The sequence below is a fragment of the Delphinapterus leucas genome, chromosome 19 (assembly GCF_059928025.1).
Source record: "Delphinapterus leucas isolate spDelLeu-1000000601 "Yukka" chromosome 19, BTC_Dleu_Yukka2, whole genome shotgun sequence".
In the NCBI taxonomy this organism is placed as follows: Eukaryota; Metazoa; Chordata; class Mammalia; order Artiodactyla; family Monodontidae; genus Delphinapterus; species Delphinapterus leucas.
The window spans coordinates 48249048-48272776 of record NC_143147.1 but is presented as its reverse complement, the minus strand read 5'-3'; the positions used below and the strand labels follow the sequence as shown (position 1 = coordinate 48272776).

At 48.9% G+C, this 23729-nt stretch overlaps 1 protein-coding gene across 1 annotated transcript; it reads left to right on the top strand.

Moving 5' to 3' along the window:
* Positions 1–1485: 1485 nt before the first annotated feature.
* Positions 1486–15026, top strand: TBX21 (T-box transcription factor 21). The gene is made up of 6 exons (XM_022558006.2): positions 1486–2024; positions 11783–11937; positions 12327–12448; positions 13051–13209; positions 13364–13425; positions 13662–15026. The coding sequence occupies exons 1-6, from the start codon at positions 1534–1536 to the stop codon at positions 14278–14280; spliced, it is 1608 nt and encodes a 535-aa protein (XP_022413714.1). The 5' UTR covers positions 1486–1533; the 3' UTR covers positions 14281–15026.
* Positions 15027–23729: the final 8703 nt, after the last annotated feature.

The window sequence follows — 23729 nt, the reverse complement described above, 5'->3', positions numbered from 1 at the left end:
TACACATGCACACATATGTATATGGTGTGTGTGTGTGCGCATGTGCAAAAGACAGAGGGGGTTGTGCAAGGAGTGATGTCTGGAAGGGTGTTCACCGAAATCTTAATCCTGTTTGCCTCTGGGGGGTAGAATTTGGCATGATTTATACAGTCCTATTTTTACTTTTTTCTACTGCTGAAATTTTCTACATGAGTATGTTTTATCTTTATACACAGGAAAACTCCCAATGATGATATTTTCAACCTGGGGGAAAAAGGATTGTTTTCATGATCAAAGGAATATAACTACATTAGTCAGCAGAAAAGGAAAATAGAGGAAGAAAAGCTCCCGTAGTCCTATCACCAAGGCGGCCCTTCAGAACATGTGGTGGTTTTCCTTCCTGTCAGCCGGCTCTGAATCTGTTCAAATCTGAATCTGTTCAATCTGGCTTTTCCATCCAGGTATAACAATAGACTGGGAAGTGCTGCCCAGGTGTGCCCTCTCACGTAAGGCTCATAGCCCCTCTGAAAAGTACATCAGTTTGTTTTCTCTAGCCTAGGGGACTTGAGGCACTTGAGGCTGAACTTTCAGGCAAGGGAAGTGACTTGCCCAGGTCACATATACCTGAGTGAGGGGAAGAGCCAGTCCTGGGACTCTTGAGCACTGGCAGCCCAGTGCTACTTCCAGTGCGCATGGCTGCCAGGCCCCGGTGGTGGAGCTTTTGTGGGCCTGGACCAGCCCAGGACCCTGCAAACCCTCAGCTGTTGGCGATGCAATTCGTTTGAAGGAACTCTTCTTGCTGCCCACCAGGTCCCAGGTCTGCCCTGGGGCTGAAGGAACAAGATGCATCGGACACAGTCCACTTGGGTCTCTGGCAAAGAGAAAGAATGCAAACACTTCACACAAGGCCACTCAGCACGGAGCCTGGGCACAGAGTGAGCATCAATGAACATCCGTCACATGCCCACGGGCGAAGCGGCTCGGAGCCTGCGAGTAAGCCCATCTGGGCCATCACCGAAGGCTTCCCGTAGGAGGGGGCCTTTGAGCTGAGCCTTCAAGAATGGGTGGAATTTCCAGAGGGTCCAGAGAAGAGAAACAGTCTGCATTTCAGGTGGAGGGGTTGACTCTCTCAGAAGGCAAAGTATGCGAACTACAAAGCGCGCGGGGGACTCGCTGGTCTACACGGTTGGGGGCCCTGCAGTCCTCACCAACCGCGTAGAATTTGCCGAGTATTAGCCACGAGGGGCGGGGTGAGGCGGGGCGGGGCCGAGGTGTGGGGGTGGGGGTGGGGGTGGGAGGCCCAGAGAGCTTCATAAAGCCACAGCAAAGGCGCCGCGACGCTAGTGACAGCGGCCCGCTGAAGACGGAGCCCGGGAGCTGCCGCGCGCCCGCCAAACGCGGGCGCAGGACCCAGGCGTCCGAGCCCGGGCTCCGGTGGGGCCCCCGCCCCCGCCCCACCCCCGCCAGCCTCCGCCCAGCCGACCCCCCGCGCCCGCCCCCGCTCGGAGAAGGGCCGGTCCTCGACGGCCGCGGGAAGGTGCCAGCCCGCCCCGGATGGGCATCTTGGAGCCAAGCTGCCGAGACATGCTGACGGGCACCGACCCGATGCCGGCGAGCGACGAGGGCCGGGCGCCAGGCGCCGACTCGCAGAACCGCTACTTCTACCCGGAGCCGGGCGCGCAGGACGCGGCCGACCGTCGCGTGGGCGCCAGCCTGGGGGCGCCCTACGCCGGGGGCGCCCTGGTGCCTGCCCCGCCGGGCCGCTTCCTCGGAGCCTACGCCTACCCGCCCCGACACCAGGCCACCGGCTTCCCCGGGGCGGGCGAGCCCTTCCCGCCGACGCCGGGCGCCGAGGGCTACCAGCCGGGGGATGCCTACACCGCCCCGGACCCGCGCGCCACACTCTACCCGGGGCCGCGCGAGGACTGTGCGCTGCCGGCGGGGCTGGAGGTATCCGGGAAGCTGAGAGTCGCGCTCAACAACCACCTGTTGTGGTCCAAGTTTAATCAGCACCAGACGGAGATGATCATCACCAAGCAGGGGCGGTAAGTGAGGCGCGCGCCGGGAGCGCCGAGCTGTGGGAGCCTCCTCGGTCCCGCCGGCCCGGACAGGGACGCGCTTTTCTTTTTTTTTTTTTTTTTTTTTTCTGTCTAGACTGTGCTAGTGTCTCTGTGCCCCTCACAGTTTTGGCTCAGGCTTTGGGAGGAAAGAGGAGTTGAGTTTCGGACAGGAAAGTTCTGGGGGTTGTTTACTCTCAGGACCAACAGGCACAACTCAAAAGGGAGATGGAGGAGAGGGGCGCAGTGAGCCGTCGTCCTGGTTTAGGGGGAGGGTGCCTATGGTTTCACCCAGTATTGGGGTGCGGTCCCTGCCTGGTGGGAGGCGTGGAGGGCGCAGGGGGAGTGTGTGCTGTGGGTCTGACAGAGCAGGGCGCCTCTTAGCCCCTGTGTGTGGGGAAACGGAGCGGAAGGCAGAGTCTTACAGTGGGGTGGACAGCAATCCAGCCCTCATCTCCGGGGCCCCTTGTGCCCACCTCTCCCAGCCCCCTTGCTGCTGTTATGTACGGGTCAACTCTGGGGGAGGGGGTGTGTGTGTGTGGTAAAACTGGGATTTGGTGACATGGAGAAGTGGTCGCCAAGTTTCCTTTCCGGTAGTACTTTGAGATCATATGTCTGGTGTGCGCATGTGTTGGGAGGGGGGTGGTGGTAAAGTGGGAGGGGGCATAGATTCCTTCCAGACAGAGTCCCCTCCCCGAGGGCACAGATGTCCATGGGCCTGAGCAGGTGAAGCTAACCCATGGGTCCCAGCTGGCAGCCAGTCCCACACCCTGTACTCTTCAAGGCTTGTCCCTGAAAGCCTGCCCCACCCTTATCCAGATACTCACCAGTCCATCCTGGGGAACCCATGGTTCCATGGTTCAGGGTCCCCTGAGCTCCGTGCATGCGGGGTAGGGTTTGGGGCCAAGGGTGCTGCTTCCGGAGAGAGTCTCCTACGAGGGGAAAGAAAGAGAAACTTGCAACTTGTGTGGTATTTGTTTAGTAAGCAACACTCTGAGTGGGCCCTGCCTGTGTCTGGTGTGTGAGTGTGCACCCACCCTTCCCGGTGGGGGTCCATATGGGCAGGGGACCAGCGAGGGCCTCTGTGTGGAGGGGCTATGTCATCAGTGGACCTGGGAGGTGTTGAAGAGCAGATACCAAGGGTTGGGCTTGGGGAGGGAGAAGGGAGAGGCCATGCTGGGCCTGAGGGTTGGCATTCAATCTGGGCATTGCTGGACGGATGATTCCTATGGGGTGGCTTGGGATTGAGGGACCTGTTCACCAACCACAACTGGCTTCAAGTTGCTGAACTGTTCCTCTTTCTCGGGGATGAACCCGAGAAAGTTGGCATTTTCTTTCACGGCACGGCCTTCATCTTCTAGGCCTTCTGATAATTGCTCTCTGCTCCCCCAGCCCTAGCCCCTGTCTGGGTGCACCCAGGCATAGCCTAGGCTTCTAGGCTATCGTGTCTGAATTGGAGGAGACCCAGAAGATCCTGTCCCATCTTCTCCCTGGACAGAGAGGGAAATGGACCCAGAGACAGTAAGAGACTTTTCTGAGGTTACACAGCACATTCATCGCTGGCAGAACTGGCACCAGCATGCAGAAGTTACGTGCCTGGGTTTCTTTCTCTGGTGCCCCACGACCAGGAGTAAAAACAGCCACCCACACTGTCCGAAGGCCTTGATGCATTCAGAGTGCTTTCACTTCCATTATTTCACTGTGTGCTAGGTAGGCCAAGCGGCCTCCCCATTTACAGCTGAGGGCACTGAGGCCCAGGGGAGCTGGTGGCTTACACTGGGTTACACGGCAGACCTGAACTCAGGCTCAGGCCTGAACTCTGTTGAGTGGTCAGGAAGCCTTCCCACCCTGGGGCCTGGTGGGGGTCTCCCCACAGCCTTGCAGCCAGGCCCCAGCCCCTCCAGTCTTGAGGGATGAGGTAGATGGAACTTCAGCAGAACCTCAGGGCTCTGGGGGTGAAGGGCTAGCTGGGGGTCTTAGGTGGATGTGTCTTTCTGTACTGGTTGCCTCCTTTACGCCTACAGCCTCCTTCTTTCCTTTATTTTCCTGCTGAATAATCCTCTCTGGACAAGTTTTGTTTTCTCTCTTTTAGATCCACACACTTTCCTTTATTATGAAAAATTCCAATATATACAAAAGTGAAGAGAAACATGTAACGGATCTCCATCTACCCATTATCCAGCTTCAATAGCTGTCAATACTGGTCCAATCTTGTTTCTGCTTTATCCTCGCTCACTTAACTTGTGGTCTGAAACTATATTAGCGATAGTGTAAGTAATTAGTAAGTAAATCCTAGACACTGTATTACTTTATCCTTAAGTAGTTCTCCGTGCACCTCTAAAAATGGCTTTTTAAAAATAAACACAATGCCATTAGCAAACCTGAAAAGAAACTCTTAAATATCGTCAGATTTCCCTGATGGTTTTGTGTGTGTGCGCGCGCGCATGTTTTACAATCCTCACACTTTCAATCCATCCTAATGGACTGCTTCGGACACTGCGGGCTGTGGGGCCATTGGAAGGGGGCAGTGGCCCCTCACCACTTCCTCTGAGACCTCCTCTTGGATCAGGCCTTGGGGGCCCCATGGCGGGTTGGAGAGGACGGAGGACACACCGCCCCCGATTCAGCACCCCTGACTGTGAGCTTGGGCTCCAGTGATCTGGGAAGTCGGCGGCCATTTCCTTCTGCTACTGGCTTCTGAAAAGGAAGACTTGGGCTCAGAGAAGAGCTCCCATTCTGTCCTCCTGCTTTGGTGGGCTGGCCTGTCCTTCCATGATTTCCAGTGACCCCCCAGTCACCACCACATCACCCACGGCTTTCTTCCTTTTCGAAAAATCCTTCCAGCCCAGGCCCACCCACAGCCCCGTAGCCTTTCGCCTTGGGCTGACTCACTCCCTCCCAGATCCTCCCTCTTCCACCCACCCTAGACCCATTCCTCAGTGTGTACACAGTGATACCCTCCTCCATGGGCAAGAATGGGTTGGGAAGCAGGGGGTGATTCCAGGGCCCAGAGACTGATCCAGGCAGCTCAGATGGGGCTGGGAGGGGAAACGGAGGACAAGAAGATGGACTGGCCAGCTGGAAGGCTGAGAGTTCAAGTTTGTGTGTTTGTGGAGGTTCATGGCCTGATAGACCCACTCATGTTGCCCGGCCTCGTGTCGTTTCTGGGAGGCAGTCTGTGTGCTGCGCCCAAGTCGGCCGGTGTATGATAGTCGATGGTAGACTTTCTCAGTAGAGGAAGAGAGAGGCGGCTGTCTCGTGTGTGGGTGTGTGGGTGTGCAGCAATTGCCGGCAATCCCCACTTTTCTGGGTGTAATTAGTTGATTATTATGATTAACATAACTGTTGGTAAGCAGCTCAGTTTGCATTTGTGTATCAATTTCAGTCCCGTACCATCCTCGACCACCGGCCTCAGCCCTTTTGGTTTTCTCTTCTCTACATTCCAACTCCAAGAACTTTTTAGATTTTTTATTTTTTATTTTATTTTATTTTTTTTAGCTTTAAGCCTGCTTTAGTTTGGGCTGACTGGCTTTATTTCTTCTGGAGCAGGTGAAAATGGCTTTGCTTTCTCTTCCGCCATTTGCTGGTGGCTGTCTATCTATTCAGTGGGTCCGAGGTTGGTGGGAAGAGGCGATCCCTTGATGCCTGAGCGCTTTTTGCGTTTGGATCGGTGCAAGGCATTGCCAGAACACCCTCCTCAAAGGTGGTACCGATTTACACCCCCACTAATAGTGGCCGAGAGGACCCATTATCCCACAGGTTCATCAGGATTAGATATTGTCAATTTTGAAACATTTTGCCAACATGACTGATAAAAATCATGTTTTAATTTGTACTTAACGATGGTGAATTGGAGCATTGTCAGAGGCGTACAGGATGGGGACGGGATATGATGACTTTGTGAATCATTTCAAACTGGATGGTCCTTAGAAGCAGCAGAGGAACTTGGGGTCTTGAACCCTGTCCTCTGAGGGCTGAGTGAGTGGTGAGCGGTCTTTCCTAGGGGCTCAGTTTGGCACCAGACCCATCTTCACTCCTGGTTCCTTCCCAGCAAAGTGTCGTGTAAATCAGAGGCTATTTTGGGATCCCAACTGGTGGTGATTCTAGACTTTTAGGGTGAAGTTGAGACCTCCCTTCTCCTCTCCCTGTTCCCCACAGTCTTCCTGTGTCTCCTGCCTTTCACTCTACCAGCGATAAGCAGGATGGGGTGATGGAGACGGTAGCATGCGCTCTGCCATCAGGAGACCCCATTTCTGCTCTCCCACCGTGGAGTCATCACCAAACCTCTCGGAGCGTCATTTTCTTTGGAAATAACATTTTATATCTCAAAGGACTGCTTCAGTGAACTGGCTGCTGCATGAGTAGTGGCACTTGAATTAATATGTTCCCTTCTCTCTATTACTACATGTTTAGATAGGAACTGGTTACAATATAGGACACATGAATGACCTGACCACTGTTGTAGAATGAGCTGGTGGTAGAAATGGGTTGAAAGTATTCTCCCACCCTAGATTGCTCAGTCTCATCCCTAACCTTTGACTCCTCCAGTTGACTGGCATACCGAGCTCCTGGAACCGAGGGCCTCAGACCGGAACTCTGGACTCTTGCTTGGGGCTCTTCAGCCAGGCCAGAGGGCTTTGATAGTTCTGGGCCTGGGAGAAGGTGAGATGGGGGTGAGATGGGAGAGACGGTGAGCTGAGTTTCACATCCTTCAAACTCCTTAACAGCTCTCAGGGGAAAGATGGACAGGAGTTATCATCTCCATTTACGGGTGAAGAAAGTGAGGTTTGGCTTGGGAATTAACTTATCCAAGGCCATAGGGCCCCTAAGTCTCTTTTTCTCAGCCCAGGAGAGTCTGGGGAAGACGGGAATGTGACAGTACCCTCCCGGGAGATCTTTCCAAGGTTATTAGCGATATTGATCTGGGACCCTCTGGGAACTAGAATCCACCCGAAAGTGCTCCTAAGGGGGCTTCCCTGGTGGCGCAGTGGTTGAGAGTCTGCCTGCTGATGCAGGGGACACAGGTTCGTGCCCCGGTCCGGGAAGATCCCACATGCCGCGGAGCGGCTGGGCCCGTGAGCCATGGCCGCTGAGCCTGCGCGTCCGGAGCCTGTGCTCCGCAACGGGAGAGGCCACAACAGTGAGAGGCCTGTGTACCGAAAAAAAAAAAAAAGTGCTCCTAGGCCCCTAGAACTCTCCCTCCCCCAGGTTTCCTCACTCATGAACCAGTGCCTTTCTTCCCAACCTGCAGGGCTTCTCGTAGGGGAAGGGAGGAGTGTGGGAATGGAGAGCAATTCTGATGAGGATTTGACTCTGCCAGCTTAGAAACTCTGCTCTTCCTGCTGGGTCAGAAGAGAAAGACTAAGCCATAGATGTGCTGGTTGTAGTGGTGGTGGTGAAGGTGGAGGTGCTGGTTGTAGTGGTGGTGGTGATGGGCTGGTGGTGGTTGTGGTGGTGGAGGGGGTGGGGGTAGCGATGGTGGTGATGGGGAGAGTGGTGGTTGTGGTGGTTGGGGGGGTAGTGATGGCGGAGGTGTTGGTTGTAGTGGTGGTGGTGAAGGTGGAGGTGCTGGTTGTAGTGGTGGTGGTGACGGCGGAGGTGTTGGTTGTAGTGGTGGTGGTGAAGGTGGAGGTGCTGGTTGTAGTGGTGGTGGTGACGGTGGAGGTGGTGGTTGTAGTGGTGGTGGTGACGGTGGAGGTGCTGGTTGTAGTGGTGGTGGTGAAGGTGGAGGTGCTGGTTGTAGTGGTGGTGGTGAAGGTGGAGGTGTTGGTTGTAGTAATGGTGGTGAAGGTGGAGGTGTTGGTTGTAGTGGTGGTGGTGACGGTGGAGGTGCTGGTTGTAGTGGTGGTGGTGACGGTGGAGGTGCTGGTTGTAGTGGTGGTGGTGACGGTGGAGGTGTTGGTTGTAGTGGTTGTGGTGACGGTGGAGGTGCTGGTTGTAGTGGTGGTGGTGACGGTGGAGGTGTTGGTTGTAGTGGTGGTGGTGATGGTGGAGGTGCTGGTTGTAGTAATGGTGGTGATGGTGGAGGTGCTGGTTGTAGTGGTGGTGGTGAAGGCGGAGGTGCTGGTTGTAGTGGTGGTGGTGATGGTGGAGGTGCTGGTTGTAGTGGTGGTGGTGACGGTGGAGGTGTTGGTTGTAGTAATGGTGGTGATGGTGGAGGTGCTGGTTGTAGTGGTGGTGGTGAAGGCGGAGGTGCTGGTTGTAGTGGTGGTGGTGATGGTGGAGGTATTGGTTGTAGTAATGGTGGTGAAGGTGGAGGTGTTGGTTGTAGTGGTGGTGGTGATGGTGGAGGTGCTGGTTGTAGTGGTGGTGGTGATGGTGGAGGTGCTGGTTGTAGTAATGGTGGTGATGGTGGAGGTGCTGGTTGTAGTGGTGGTGGTGAAGGCGGAGGTGCTGGTTGTAGTGGTGGTGGTGATGGTGGAGGTATTGGTTGTAGTAATGGTGGTGAAGGTGGAGGTGTTGGTTGTAGTGGTGGTGGTGATGGTGGAGGTGCTGGTTGTAGTGGTGGTGGTGATGGTGGAGGTGCTGGTTGTAGTGGTGGTGGTGATGGGCTGGTGGTGGTTGTGGTGGTTGGGGGGTAGTGATGGCGGAGGTGTTGGTTGTAGTAATGGTGGTGAAGGTGGAGGTGTTGGTTGTAGTGGTGGTGGTGATGGTGGAGGTGCTGGTTGTAGTGGTGGTGGTGATGGTGGAGGTGTTGGTTGTAGTGGTGGTGGTGATGGTGGAGGTGCTGGTTGTAGTGGTGGTGGTGATGGTGGAGGTGGTGGTTGTAGTGGTGGTGGTGACGGTGGAGGTGCTGGTTGTAGTGGTGGTGGTGACGGTGGAGGTGTTGGTTGTAGTGGTGGTGGTGAAGGCGGAGGTGCTGGTTGTAGTGGTGGTGGTGATGGTGGAGGTATTGGTTGTAGTAATGGTGGTGAAGGTGGAGGTGTTGGTTGTAGTGGTGGTGGTGATGGTGGAGGTGCTGGTTGTAGTGGTGGTGGTGATGGTGGAGGTGCTGGTTGTAGTGGTGGTGGTGATGGTGGAGGTGCTGGTTGTAGTAATGGTGGTGATGGTGGAGGTGCTGGTTGTAGTGGTGGTGGTGAAGGCGGAGGTGCTGGTTGTAGTGGTGGTGGTGATGGTGGAGGTATTGGCTGTAGTAATGGTGGTGAAGGTGGAGGTGTTGGTTGTAGTGGTGGTGGTGATGGTGGAGGTGCTGGTTGTAGTGGTGGTGGTGATGGTGGAGGTGCTGGTTGTAGTGGTGGTGGTGATGGGCTGGTGGTGGTTGTGGTGGTTGGGGGGTAGTGATGGCGGAGGTGTTGGTTGTAGTGGTGGTGGTGAAGGTGGAGGTGCTGGTTGTAGTAATGGTGGTGATGGTGGAGGTGCTGGTTGTAGTAATGGTGGTGATGGTGGAGGTGCTGGTTGTAGTAATGGTGGTGATGGTGGAGGTGCTGGTTGTAGTGATGGTGGTGAAGGTGGAGGTGTTGGTTGTAGTAATGGTAGTGATAGTGGACATGACGGTTGTCGTGGTGCTGGCGATGGTGGAGGTGTTGGTTGTAGTGGTGGTGGTGATGGTGGAGGTGCTGGTTGTAGTGGTGGTGGTGATGGCGGAGGTGTTGGTTGTAGTGGTGGTGGTGATGGCAGAGGTGCTGGTTGTAGTGATGGTGGTGATCGTGGAGGTGCTGGTTGTAGTGGTGGTGGTAAGGTGGACATGACGGTTGTCGTGGTGCTGGCGATGGTGGAGGTGTTGGTTGTAGTGGTGGTGGTGAAGGTGGAGGTGTTGGTTGTAGTAATGGTGGTGATGGTGGAGGTGCTGGTTGTAGTGGTGGTGGTGATGGCGGAGGTGCTGGTTGTAGTGATGTGGTGAGGGGGTAGTGATAGTTGCATGATGGTTGTCGTGGGGCTGGCGATGGTGGAGGTGTTGGTTGTAGTGGTGGTGGTGAAGGTGGAGGTGTTGGTTGTAGTAATGGTGGTGATGGTGGAGGTGCTGGTTGTAGTAGTGGTGGTGATGGTGGAGGTGCTGGTTGTAGTGGTGGTGGTGATGGTGGAGGTGCTGGTTGTAGTGGTGGTGGTGAAGGTGGAGGTGTTGGTTGTAGTGGTGGTGGTGAAGGTGGAGGTGTTGGTTGTAGTAATGGTAGTGATAGTGGAGATGTCGGTTGTAGTGGTGGTGGTGATGGTGGAGGTGTTGGTTGTAGTGGTGGTGGTGATGGTGGAGGTGCTGGTTGTAGTGGTGCTGGCGAAGGTGGAGGTGTTGGTTGTAGTAGTGGTGGTGAAGGTGGAGGTGTTGGTTGTAGTGGTGGTGGTGAAGGTGGAGGTGTTGGTTGTAGTGGTGGTGGTGAAGGTGGAGGTGTTGGTTGTAGTGGTGGTGGTGAAGGTGGAGGTGCTGGTTGTAGTAGTGGTGGTGATGGTGGAGGTGTTGGTTGTAGTGGTGGTGGTGAAGGTGGAGGTGTTGGTTGTAGTAATGGTGGTGATGGTGGAGGTGCTGGTTGTAGTGGTGGTGGTGATGGCGGAGGTGCTGGTTGTAGTGATGTGGTGAGGGGGTAGTGATAGTGGACATGACGGTTGTCGTGGTGCTGGCGATGGTGGAGGTGTTGGTTGTAGTGGTGGTGGTGAAGGTGGAGGTGCTGGTTGTAGTGATGTGGTGCTGGGGGTAGTGATAGTGGACATGATGGTTGTAGTGGTGCTGGTGATGGTGGAGGTGCTGGTTGTTGTGGTGGTGGTGTTGGGCTGGTGGTGGTTGTAGTGATGGCGGAGGTGCTGGTTGTAGTGATGTGGTGAGGGGGTAGTGATAGTGGACATTGTGGTTGTAGTGGTGCTGGCGATGGTGGAGGTGGTGGGGATGATTGTGGTACGGCAGTGCTTCTTCCTCTGAATCTATTGCTCAGCACAATAGCACAGCATCCCAAATCCAACTTCCGCCACTTTTACTGGGAACCAGGACTTTGAACATGAGGCCTGTGCTCAATAGAGTCCCTCTTCCAGGTGGATGGGAAGCTCCAGCTAGGACTTCAGTTACTTCTCTGAAGACCCTGGAGCAGGCTGTGCTACGGACATCAGGCCCAGGAGGATGGGGCAGGGAGAGCCTGTGGATGGGTGCTCTGGAGCTAGGTGCGTGTTAGCACCGTGAGAGCCATGATGGAGAGGATGGATGACAGACTAAGGCCAGACCAGGGTTCAGGGAACTGAGAGATGAGGACCTACTAGGAACTGCTTGTGTGCGGCTGGCTTGTGGCTTTGCTCCCCCTCTAGGGAGCATGCTAAGGCTTGCAGCTGATGTCTAGCAACTGACCCTCTGAAAGAAAAACATTTTTAAAACTCCCGATTCATAGTGTTTGCTGACTTCCGTGGTAAATACCCCTATAATGGCTGCTCGTAAGCTGCCCATGTGATATCACTGAATGCGGAGTTGGGAAGACACGTGTGGTAGTGCACATAATCTGGTATCTCCACCGGACAGGTACAATAGATGTAAACAATCTCAAGAGCAGAGGTAATAGTAAACTGTAGTAAAAAGAACTGAGAAGTGCTTTTTTTTGAGTATTTATTACCTTGGCTTGTAATGTAATATATTTAATTGTAAATTTATGTGATTTAATTTTTAATCGTGGCTCTTTAACAACTGGCTGGCAGACTTCCTGGACTTCTCCAGCTGGCTCTGGTGAGGGCTGGGAACCGGCTCCAGCACACCAGCGACGGACAGCCTTTGCGCAGGGCACGGCTGTCCGGGGGGCTGGGAGATGATGGGTATTGATGGGTCTCTCTGTTCTCCCCAGGCGGATGTTCCCATTCCTGTCGTTTACTGTGGCTGGGCTGGAGCCCACCAGCCATTACCGGATATTTGTGGACATGGTCTTGGTGGACCAGCATCACTGGCGGTATCAGAGTGGCAAGTGGGTGCCGTGTGGAAAGGCTGGGGGCAACATGCCAGGTATGCGCCTCCTTGGGAACTGGGGGGCATGCTTTTTGTCTAATACTGGGCGCCCCCTGGTGGATCCAAGAGGAACCCCCAAGCCCCTGGCCCTGACTCCTAGGATTTCATTCTCTATTCCATCCCTCCCATCCCATCCCACCCCACCCCACCCCACTCCACCCAACCCCATCCCCTCCCACTTCTCACTTCCGTTCTGTTTGTCATCTCTTCTACTTTGCTCTAGCCTGTCTTCGGCTCAGTCCTCTGCCCACAGCTCCCCCTGTCCTGCCCCGTCTGTCCTCCCCCTGCATCCTTCTTGCCATTCCCCTCAGAACAGGCAAAGAAGCCCCACATCACCAGGGGTCTGGTACCAAGGGCTGCATGCCAAAGAGATTAACTGTCCACAGGGAACCGCCTGTACGTCCACCCAGATTCTCCCAACACTGGAGCCCACTGGATGCGCCAGGAAGTTTCATTTGGGAAACTAAAGCTCACGAACAACAAAGGGGCCTCCAACAATGTGACCCAGGTGGGACTCCTCCCCGTGGGATAGCCCCGCACCCCTCCCTGTCCCCGAGGTCGCAGCGGGTCCTGCAGGCTGCTTCTGTTCTGGAAGAGCGACTTTTCTCCCTCTCTGACTCTGGTTCTTTTCCACCCACCTTGGGAGGAAGCTGAATCTCAGGGCAGACAGGCGTCACATTTGGGCCAACACGGACCAAACCAGCCAGGGGGTTTCTTCACTGAATCGTGGGCTGCCATCACTCGTGTACCATATTGGGTATAGAGTTGGTACCGGTGGTCCCAGCGAACGGATGCAAAGTTTCTTTGAGTTGAGCAATTCTATTAAAAGTGCCCTTATCCCTGAAAAGCCCTGTTTGTGCTAATACCTTGGTCACAATGGACATCTGGGGATAGGTAAAGGGGCAAGGGAATAGAATTAGTGCCCTGAAGAGGCCAGGGACTGGGGGTTGGAAGCCTGGGAGAAGTTATGTGGTGGCAGGGCAGAGGAATGGGCACGATGACCTCAGGGTCCTTTCTAGCTTGGCCATAGGGCTGGCCATAGGTGGGGCTGGGAGAGGGTTCCTTTGAACTCCCTCCTCCCACCCTCACAGCCGTCCTACCCTCTCTCAGATGATCGTGCTCCAGTCCCTCCATAAGTACCAGCCCCGGCTGCACATTGTCGAGGTCAGTGATGGAGAGCCAGAGGCGGCCTGCAACGCTTCCAACACACACATCTTTACTTTCCAAGAAACCCAGTTCATCGCCGTGACCGCCTACCAGAACGCCGAGGTGAGGGCTCCCTGGGTGAGGGTGGGCTGAGCCTGTGGCAGGGCGGGGGGATGACGAGGGGGAGAGTGGAGCCCCCAGTCTTCCTGGAAGCGATTTTGGAAGTTCCCCGGCCTTAGACTCAGGACTCAGGTGACTCTGTTTCACTTCTCTCTAGATTACTCAGTTGAAAATTGATAATAACCCTTTTGCCAAAGGATTCCGGGAGAACTTTGAGTCGTAAGTGCCACTGGGTTCATCTCATGTTTGCAGAGGCCTCCTCTTGTCCCTCTGAGACCAGACAAGTGCTCAGCACGTCCCCTCTCTGCCTCTGCGGTGGGGAAGTGTGGGCTGGGTACTGGAGGGTGGCAGGCAAGTCAGGAAAGAGGGTCTGGGGAGGGACGTGAGACAGGCAGGCTCCTAAGTGACCAGTTCCGTTCGTGACCCCTGTCTTTTGCTTCCTGTTTGTTTTTTAGCATGTATGCATCTGTTGACACCAGTGTCCTCTCCCCGCCTGGACCCAACTGTCAGTTGCTTGGGGGAGACCACTACTCTCGTCTGCTCCCCAGCCAGTGCCCCGTCCCCAGCTGTTTCTACCCCAACCTTCCCAGCCAGGCCAAGGATGTGGTTCCCCAGCCTTACTGGCTGGGGGCCCCTCGGGACCACAGCTACGAGGCCGAGTTTCGAGCTGTCAGCATGAAGCCTTCATTCCTGCCCTCCGCCTCTGGGTCCACTATGTCCTACTACCGAAGCCAGGAGGTCCTGGCGCCTGGAGCTGGCTGGCCTGTGACCCCCCAGTACCCTCCCAAGATGGGCCCAACCAGCTGGTTCCGCTCCACGCGAACTCTGCCCATGGAACCTGGCCCTGGAGCCTCAGAGGGGCGGGGGCCGGAAGACCAGGGCTCCCCGTCCTTGTGGACTGAGATCACGCCCATCCGGCCAGAGTCCAGCGACTCAGGACTGGGTGAAGGAGACTCTAAGAGGAGGCGTGTGTCCCCCTATCCTTCTAGTGGCGATAGCTCCTCCCCTGCGGGGGCCCCTTCTCCTTTTGATAAGGAAACCGAAGGCCAGTTTTATAACTATTTTCCCAATTGAGCAGTTGACATGGTGAAAGGAGCAGAAAGAGTGTCATCAGATTGGTGACACCAACTAACGTAGACCACAGACCCAGGACTGAGCCGTCCCCAGCTCCCTCTGTCCCATCTCCTTCTGTAGCTGGTTGAGGAAGAGGGGGGCCAAGAAGGATTCTGGGGTTCACTTGCTGCCTCCTGGCCCACAGTGAAACCTGCGAGGAATGTTCTCTGCCCCTTCCTCTGTCCCAACTACACTCATTAACCTGGTGCTGCTTCTGGTTGTGGGCTCCCAGCTGGAGAACAGAAAACAGACAATGGAAGGTCCGGGACACAAAGGAGCTTCCTCCCTTCTGCGGGGTGTAGGGGTGGGAGTGGGGGGGTCAGGATTAGGTGGGACAACCAGACTGGAGACTCAGATCTCTTCCTCTGCAGAGTAACTTTCAACATTTGTGTGTGTGTGTTAATCCCTGATCTGGAAATAAAGACACATGAATTTTATAACAGCCAGCCAGCCACAGTCAGGGGAGAGGACCCAATGACTTTGGGCAGCTGGCTTGGGCCGCACCCTCTTAGAGGCAGTGGGGTCCCAAGGAAGGGGCTGGAAAGGGGGGGGATTGTGCACAACTCAAGAAGCAAGGTCTTGGGGGGGTGTGAGGGTGCATTTTTCTTTTTTGGGAACGGGGGAGGCTATTTATTGTACAGAGAGTGGTGTCAGGATATATTGCTTTTGTCTTCATCACTTTCTGAAAATAAACACGAAACTGTCAAGTGTGTCCTGCTTTAGTGCCTGGGTGGGGGACATGGGCGGGGACTCTACCGGGAACTGCAAGCGCGCCAAAGCTGTTCTCTCTGCTCTAGAACAGAACTTGAAGTTCCGAAGACCATGTACCTCCTAGAAACCAGAAGTGACTTCATTCAGGGGATAAACTGAGTTAGAGCAATGCTACGTGTCCTGCCTTTGGTGTTCAGGTTAATGGCTGATGCCACTTCTTAAGGTGTCTTGGGATACCCTGACCTGTAGAGCAGGGTGTGAGGGCAAGACCAGAGGATGGGGGCTGGATCGGGGCGGGTGGGTCTGAGGAGAAGGATGACACTTGATTTCTCTTTGCATTTCTAGCAGCTTTGGATCCTCCATCTTCATCTTAGGGTTGTTCAAGGATTAAAGGAGTAAAGGTAAATAGGACTACGTGAAACTGCTGTTTTTGTAGGTCAAAAACGGCCAAATATTGGCAATTTCATATATTTTACCCTAGTACGTGCAAAGGGTTTAGAACAGTGCCAGATAAACAGTAAGCACTCAGAGTGTAAACTACCATCATTATCATTATTATTATTCTCTAGCTGTTTCTCTCTCTCCTTATACACATACTGAATGGCATTTGTAAAATGGTACATGCTTCTTTTAAAGAACTAAAGCAATGCAGAAAACTACAAAGACAACAATAAATTATCCTAAATCTTACCACCCATCAATAATTATTATTAACATTAGATGGATTGGAGAGACAGAAATATTTTTATAATATTGGAATCATACTGAAAATTCTTTTTCTTAATGAAACCTATTGAATTTTCATTAACAGAAGTTAATAATAATAATAACCCACCAAACCATCAAAACCCCCAAGAATCTCAAGTGAATGAGGACAATTGCCGAAGTCAAATCTTCCTTCATGATAAGAGATATTTCCTGAAAGAGCACTCTAAGGTTAAAAAAGGAGCTTATGAGAAACATTAAGAGGTTGGAGTTACTGTTTGCCTCGCCCCAGTCCACAGTATACCCCATTCTAATGTGGGAACATCATTATAGGCTGTATAGGTGTTCTTCCAATTCTTTTTAGAGCCTGGAAAACTTCACTAATGTCTCACAGTTCACATTCCCTCTTTTACTGGTCTCTGCCCAGAGGTAATTTTCATCACCATCTAGTCAGAAGAAGGAAAAGATAATGAGACATACATATTTGCTTCCATCCTCTTTGGATTTGGAAGCTCATCTTCTTAAAATGACAAGAGGAGTTCAGCCATATTTCACTCTGTGAATGTAGATTAATCCTCCCCATGCCCCACCCCTTGGTTGTCACTCCTTGGAGTTAATGATATTAAACTGAGCGTATTTCCTTTCTTGGGAACTGTTGTGAGTAATTACAATACTCTTCTTTAAAAAAAATTGTTTTTTAATTAATTTATTTTATTTATTTATTTTGGGCTGTGTTGGGTCTTTGTTGCTGCACGCGGGCTTTCTCTAGTTGCGGTGAGCAGGGGCTACTCTGTTGGGGTGCGCAGGCTTCTCATTGTCATGGCTTCTCTTGTTGTGGAGCACGGGCTCTAGGCACTCGGGCTTCAGTAGCTGTGGCACACGGGCTCAGTAGTTGTGGCTCGCGGGCTCTAGAGTGCAGGCTCAGTAGCTGTGGCGCACAGGCTTAGTTGCTCCACGGCATGTGGGGTCTTCCTGGACCAGGGCTCGAACCCGTGTCCCCTGCATCGGCAGGCGGACCCTCAACCACTGTGCCATCAGGGAAGCCCAGGTATTAAGTTTTTTTCTCTATAAAAGGTATCTTTTAAAAATATATATTTCCTAATTGTTACTAGTATATAGAATTACAATTAATTTTGTATGCTAATCATAATAAGATCCAGCCACCTTGCTAAATTCTCTTATTATTTTTCAGTGGTTTGCTATAAATTCATTACTTTCTCTATGGCCAATCAGGTTATTTCAAATAACGAGAGTTTTATTTCCTCCTTTTGAATCATTATGCTTCTAATTTCCTCTTTTTTATTTTTTAAATTTTTATTGGAATATAGTTGATTTACAATGTTGTGTTAGTTTCAGGTGTACAGCAAAGTGATTCAGTTACACATATACATATATCCACTCTTTTTTTAGATTCTTTTCCCATATAGGCCATTACAGAGTATTGAGTAGAGTTCCCTGTGCTATGCAGTAGGTTCTTATTAGTTATCAATTTTATATATAGTAATATGTATATGTCAATCCCAATCTCCCAATTTATCCCTCTCCTACCCTTATCCCCTGTAACCAAAAGTTTGTTTTCTACATCTGTGACTCTACTTGTTTTGTAAATAAGTTCATTTTTACCCTTGTTTAAGATTCCATCTAATTTCTTCTTTCTTCTTCTTATCGTATTGTACGGGCCAGAACTTCAAGTGCTAGTTTCTTGCCCTTGGAGGGATGATTTCCCCCTATTTATTCCACTTTCCCCCTTATGCTGGTTTGGTATTTCTGTAACCTATTTCTCTTATTTTAGTGGTATCTCTATACAGTTTATATGCACATTTAACCTAACAACGTTGTAATGTTGAATGATATTTTGCCCTCCATTCTGGTCAGTAAAACAATTTTAGATCACTTTAGCTCTGCTCTAACCCCTCCTGACTCACTATTGCTTTCCCCCAACTTACTGATTTTGAACATTTCAGCTCTGTTTTTTTTTTGTTTGTTTGTTTTTAATCCCATAGATTAGACTCCTGTATTATTTTACTGAGACAGAACTTGTTTGGGCTTACTTTTATGTTACTATTCGTTTTGTTCACTTTTCCTTTTTGCATTTCTACTTTTTTCTGGGATCATTTTCCTACTTTTTAAAATTTTGTATTTTATTTTAGTTTATTATTTGGCTGCATCGGGTCTTAGTTGCAGCATGTGGAATCTTTTGCGGCACGCTGGCTTCTCTCTAGCTGCAGTGCACGGGCTCTAGAGTGAGCGGGCTTAGTTGCCCTGTGGCATGTGGGATCTTAGTTCCCCGACCAGGGATCGAACCCGCGTCCTTGCATTGGAAGGCGGATTCTTAACCACTGGGCCACCAAGGAAGTCCCCATTTTCCTACTTCTTGAACTAAATCCTTTATGTGTTCTTTTAGAGAGGATCTCTTTGTAAACTCCGCATGTGTTGTTTCTTATAAATATTGTTTTTTCCCTCGTTAATGAATAAGATTTGCTGAGAGGACAATTCTAAATGCTTAGTAATTTTTTTCTTATCATTTTATAGAAGTTATTCCACTGTCTTCTGACTTCTGTTGTTGTTTGTGAAATCTGCTGCTACCCTAATTGCCATTCTTTTGTAGGTCATCTGTCTTTTTCTTTCTGCTTTCCAGATCTTCTATTTATATTTGATGTCCAACAGACTCACTATGATGTGACAAGGTATGAATTGATTTTTCTTGCTCATTTTGGGATATTCTGTGCTTCCTGGATCTGTGTATTCATGGTTTTCATCAGTTCTGAAAATTCTCAGTCAATTATCTTTTATTTTTTTAATTGAATATAGTTATTTATAATATTATATTAGTTAATTATTTTTTAAAATATTGCTTCTTTCCATTCTCTTTAATTTCACCCTTTGGGACTCCAATCAGATGGATGTAAGAAATTGTTATTCTATTATTATTCATGTCTCACAACTCTCTATTATATTTTCCCCCTTGCCTTTCTTTGCTGCATTCTGGATAAGTTCCTGGGATATATGTTTTAGTTAAATTCTACTTTCAACTGTATCGAATAGGCTGATTGATTAGCCCATCCATTGAGGGTTTTTTCCACAGTTTATAAAACAGTTTTCATAAGTATTTTATATCTCCATTAAGTTTTATTTCAAGGTTATGCTTTGCATTTTTATAAGTTCTATTTTTTCCAATTTGTACAATCCTGATGATTTCTTATTGTATGTTTTCCCTTATACTTGCATTCTTTGTTTCTGTAAACATTCTAGATGCAACCATTCTGTATTTTGTATTTGACATTTCCAACGTCTGCTGTCTTTGTGGGGGTGGTGGTAGGGGTATTGTCTAAACATGTTGTTTCTTCTGGTCCTCACTCACAGTGAGTTTGCCTTCTTGCACATTTGATAGTCTCTGTAAGGCCATGTTTGACTTTTAACCCATACAAGTCCGACAAGACTAACTTGGGGAAACTTTCTTCCACAGATGCTGCCTCTGATTCAAAAGATGTGGAACACCAAGTAGTGGCTGGACTTTTTTTCCAGCACTAAAGTTTGATTTCTTGGCTAAGGGCTTCAAAAGAGTGAGACAGAAGCTTCCAGACCGCTAACGGCCAGGCCTGGGACTGGGACAGCATCACTCCCACTACATTCTATTGGTCAAAGCCAAACCATATACAAGGGGAGGAGAAATTATTTCCTCTCTGAATGGAAGAGTGGCATGTGCTGCCTAGCCATTGTCCTGGGATCTTTCCTTCACCATCAGCCTGGGGATTACTTTCATGTCTCTCTTGTGTTGGATCTCCTGTTTCCTGGATCACATCTTTCTGTTTCTTTGTTTATTCTCTTATTTTACTGAAGGACATTTTTTTCTGAAGGAGTTTTATGGTGCACAGAAGGTAAAAGTAAGTTTTCAACATGTCTGAAAATGTCTTTATTTCACTTGGGCATCTGATTGATGGCTTGACTGGGTATAAAAGCCTCAGTTGGGAATAATTTTCTCTTGAAATTTCCAAGGTATTTTTCCATTGTATTTTAGTTTTCAGTATTGCTCTTAAGAAGTCTGATGCCATTTTGATTCATGATCCTTTGTGTTAGGTTTTTGGATCCTCTCTTTATCCCCAGTGTTTTGAACATTCTAGATTATATGCATTGGTTGGAAGCCTTTTTTTTTTTTTTTTGTCTATTTATTATTCTGGGGCACTCAATGAGACCTACCAATTCAGAAACTATGTTCTTTAGTCTTAGAAAGTTTTCCTTTTATCCATTCTTTTTTGTTTATTTCTCAACTTCTTTTAATCATGTGGTAGATGTCCAAGGTGATTCTCTAACTTTATTTCCTAACTTTTTAAAAAAATTTTTTAAAATAAATTTATTTATTTATTATATTTATTTTTGGCTGCGTTGGGTCTTCATTGCTGCGTGCAGGCTTTCTCTAGTTGCGGCGAGCGGGGGCTACTCTTCGTTGCAGTGCGAGGGCCTCTCATTGCAGTGGCTTCTCTTGTTGCAGAGCACGGGCTCTAGGCGTGCAGGCCTCAGTAGTTGCGGCACGTGGGTTTCAGTAGTTGTGGCTCGTGGGCTCTAGAGCGCAGGCTCAGTAGTCGTGGCGCACGGGCTGAGTTGCTCCGAGGCATGTGTGATCTTCCCGGACCAGGGCTCAAACCTGTGTCCCCTGCGTTGGCAGGCGGATTCTTAACCACTGCGCCACCAGGGAAGTCTTATTTCCTAACTTTAATCCTTTTTCTTTTTATTGTTTTAAAAGAGTTTCTTTCTTTTTTTAAGGTTCCTTTAAAAAAATATTTATTTATTTGGCTGTGCCGGATCTTAGTTGCAGCATGTGGGATCTTTCAGTTATAGCATGTGGTATCTTTTAGTTGCAGCATGCAGGCTCTTAGCTGCAGCATGTGGGACCTAGTTCCCTGAGCAGGAATCAAACCCAGGCCCCCTGCATTGGGAGCATGGAGTCTTAACCGCCAGGGAAGTCCCTTTAAGAGAGTTTCTAGTCTTTATCATCCGCTTCTGTTATGGACTGTAAACTTTCTCCTAACTTGTTTTTAATTCTACAAACTCTTTCTTGTCCTCCAAATGTTTTTATAGCACCCTGTGCCTCTTTTATGGATGAAATATCTTCTCATATCTCTAAATATATTAATTGGAAGAGGGAGTTTTTATTTTGCTTCTTGCAATATATCTGTTTTTTCAAAGTTCCTTTTTCCTGCTTGTTTATTTTAGACTCTTTTTCATACTGGAGGCTTTGCTCAAATATTTAGTAATCTTTGACTGTTCATGTTTGAGAACAAACCACTATAAAAATAATAATTTAAAAAAGAACAAGACACTAAAGCTTACATAAAAGCTCTTGTGTGTTCATGGGTGAGGGGTTAATCAACCAGTGGGCTTCATTTCAAAGTGATATCAAAGGATGGTCAGATTGAGGACCTGGCAATGGTGTGCTGGAGCTGGCTGACACCAGCTCTGCATTCAGTGGCATCGTGTTTGGAGCTTGAAATTGTCCGTGGGAATATTTACACCAGGGAAATCAGCAAATGCTACAAGCAAGGGTACACTTCCTCCCAAATTGTTGGTTGTTAAACATTTACTGCCACATCACTGGGAGCTGGTAAATTAGGTTGGGAAACTCACAATGAAACCTGAGAGGAGTGTATAGAGGTCTTTTCTCCTAAGATACTATTCAGTTCTCCTAAGGAGACTTTCAAATTTTCCCTGGTTGACAGCATTCTAGGAGTAGAATATGAGAAGAGAAATTGGGGGTCCCATTTTTTCTTTTATAAACTTTCAATTAAATTTTCTGCTTTCTTGCCTCACCCTTCTCAGCCACTGACTTTTTTTTTTAATTACAAATTATTTTTATTTACAAATATTTATTTATTTATTTTTATTATTATTATTTTTTAACATCTTTATTGGGGTATAATTGCTTTACAATGGTGTGTTAGTTTCTGCTTTATAACAAAGTGAATCAGTTATACATATACATATGTTCCCATATGTCTTCCCTCTTGCGTCTCCCTCCCTCCCACTCTCCCTATCCCACCCCTCCAGGCTGTCACAAAGCACCGAGCTAATATCCCTGTGCCATGCGTCAGCCACTGACTTTGGTATCCCCAAGTCCCATATCTGTTCTCCCTTTCTTCAGAGAATAACACTCTGCTCTTTTAGGTGGTGGTAGACATCTTGATACCCATGATTTCAGTCTTTTAGCCCATCCACCAATTTTCAGTACCATGCCTTAATTGCCACTGTGCCTGATACTCCCAAGTCCTGAGCCTCTTAGGGGTTATTGGTTGGTAAATCAGTTCACTTATTGTTGATCCTGTTTGCAGGCATTTCAGATGTGGCTACATTTTAGTTTGTTGCTCCATCCTGCTTAATCAGATACTATTCCTTCATCTGTTTTCTATATTCCAAAAATTTGTTGAAATTTATTGTCTGCTTCCTTTGCTTCTGTGGTTCTATACATTAAGAAAATTCTTGGGCTTCCCTGGTGGTGCAGTGGTTAAGAATCCACCTTCCAGTGCAGGGGACATGGGTTCGAGCCCTGGTCCGGGAAGATCCCACATGCCACAGAGCAACTAAGTCTGTATGCCACAACTACTGAACCTGTGCTCTAGAGCCCACGAGCCACAACTACTGAGCCCATGTGCCACAACTACTGAAGCCCGCATGCCTAGAGCCTGTGCTCCACAGCAAGAGAGGCCACTGCAATGAGAAGCCCGCGCACTGCAATGAAGAGTATCCTCCGCTCACAGCAACTGGAGAAAGCCCGCATGCAGCAATGAAGACCCAACACAGCCAAAAATAAAAAATAATTAAGAAAATTCTTATATTATCATTTTTGTAACCAATATACAATTTTAATTGAAATACAGTTGATGTACAATATTATGTTAGTTTCAGGTGTACTACATAATGATTTAACATTTGCATACATTATGAAATGATCACCACAATAAATCTAGTAATCGTCTGTCCCCAAAGTTATTACAATATTATTGACCATATTCCTGTGCCACATATTACATCTCCATGACTTGTCTATTATGTAATTGGAGATTTGTACCTCTTAACCCCCTTCACTGAGTTTCTCTTCTCCCTACCCTCCACCCTTCTGGCAACCACCTGCTTTTTCTCTGTATCTGAGTCTGTTTTTGCTTTCTTTTATTTTGTTTGTTTTGTTTTTTAGTTTCCACATATGAGTGAGATAATGCAGTATTTGCCTTTCTCTGTCTGACTTATTTCACTTCACATAATACCCTCTAGATCCATACATGTTGTCAGAAATGGCAAGATTTAATTTTTAATGGCTGAGTAGTATTCCATTGCATATATATACCACATTGTCTTTATCCATTCATTTATTGATGGGCACTTAGGTTGCTTCCATATCTTGGTTATAGTAAATAATGTTGCAATGAACATTGGAGTGCATATATCTTTTCAAATTAGTGTTGTTGTTTTCTTTGGGTAAATATCCAAAAGTGAAATTGCTGACTCCTATGGAAGTTCTATTTTTAATTTTTTGAAGAACCTCCATACTGTTTTCCATAGTGGCTGCACCAATTAACAATATCACCAACAGTGCACAAGTTCTTTTTTCTCCACATCCTCACCAACACTAGTTATTTGTTATCTTTTTGATGAAAGCCATTCTGACACGTGTAAGATGGTACCTCACTGTGGTTTTGATTTACATTTCTCTGATGATTAGTGATGTTGAGCATCTTTTTACGTGTCTGTTGGCTGTTTGTATGCCTTCTTTGGAAAAATGTCTATTCAAATCTCTGCCCATTTTTAAATTGGGTTGTTTGTTTTATTGATTTTGAGTTGTATGAGTTCTTTGCATATTTTGAGTATTAACCCCTTATCAGATATATCATTTATAACTATCTTCTCCCATTCAGTAGTCTTCCTTTTTGTTTTGTTTATAGTTTCCTTTGCTGTGCAAAAGCTTTTTAATTTGATGTAGTACCGTTTGTTTATTTGTGCTTTTGTTT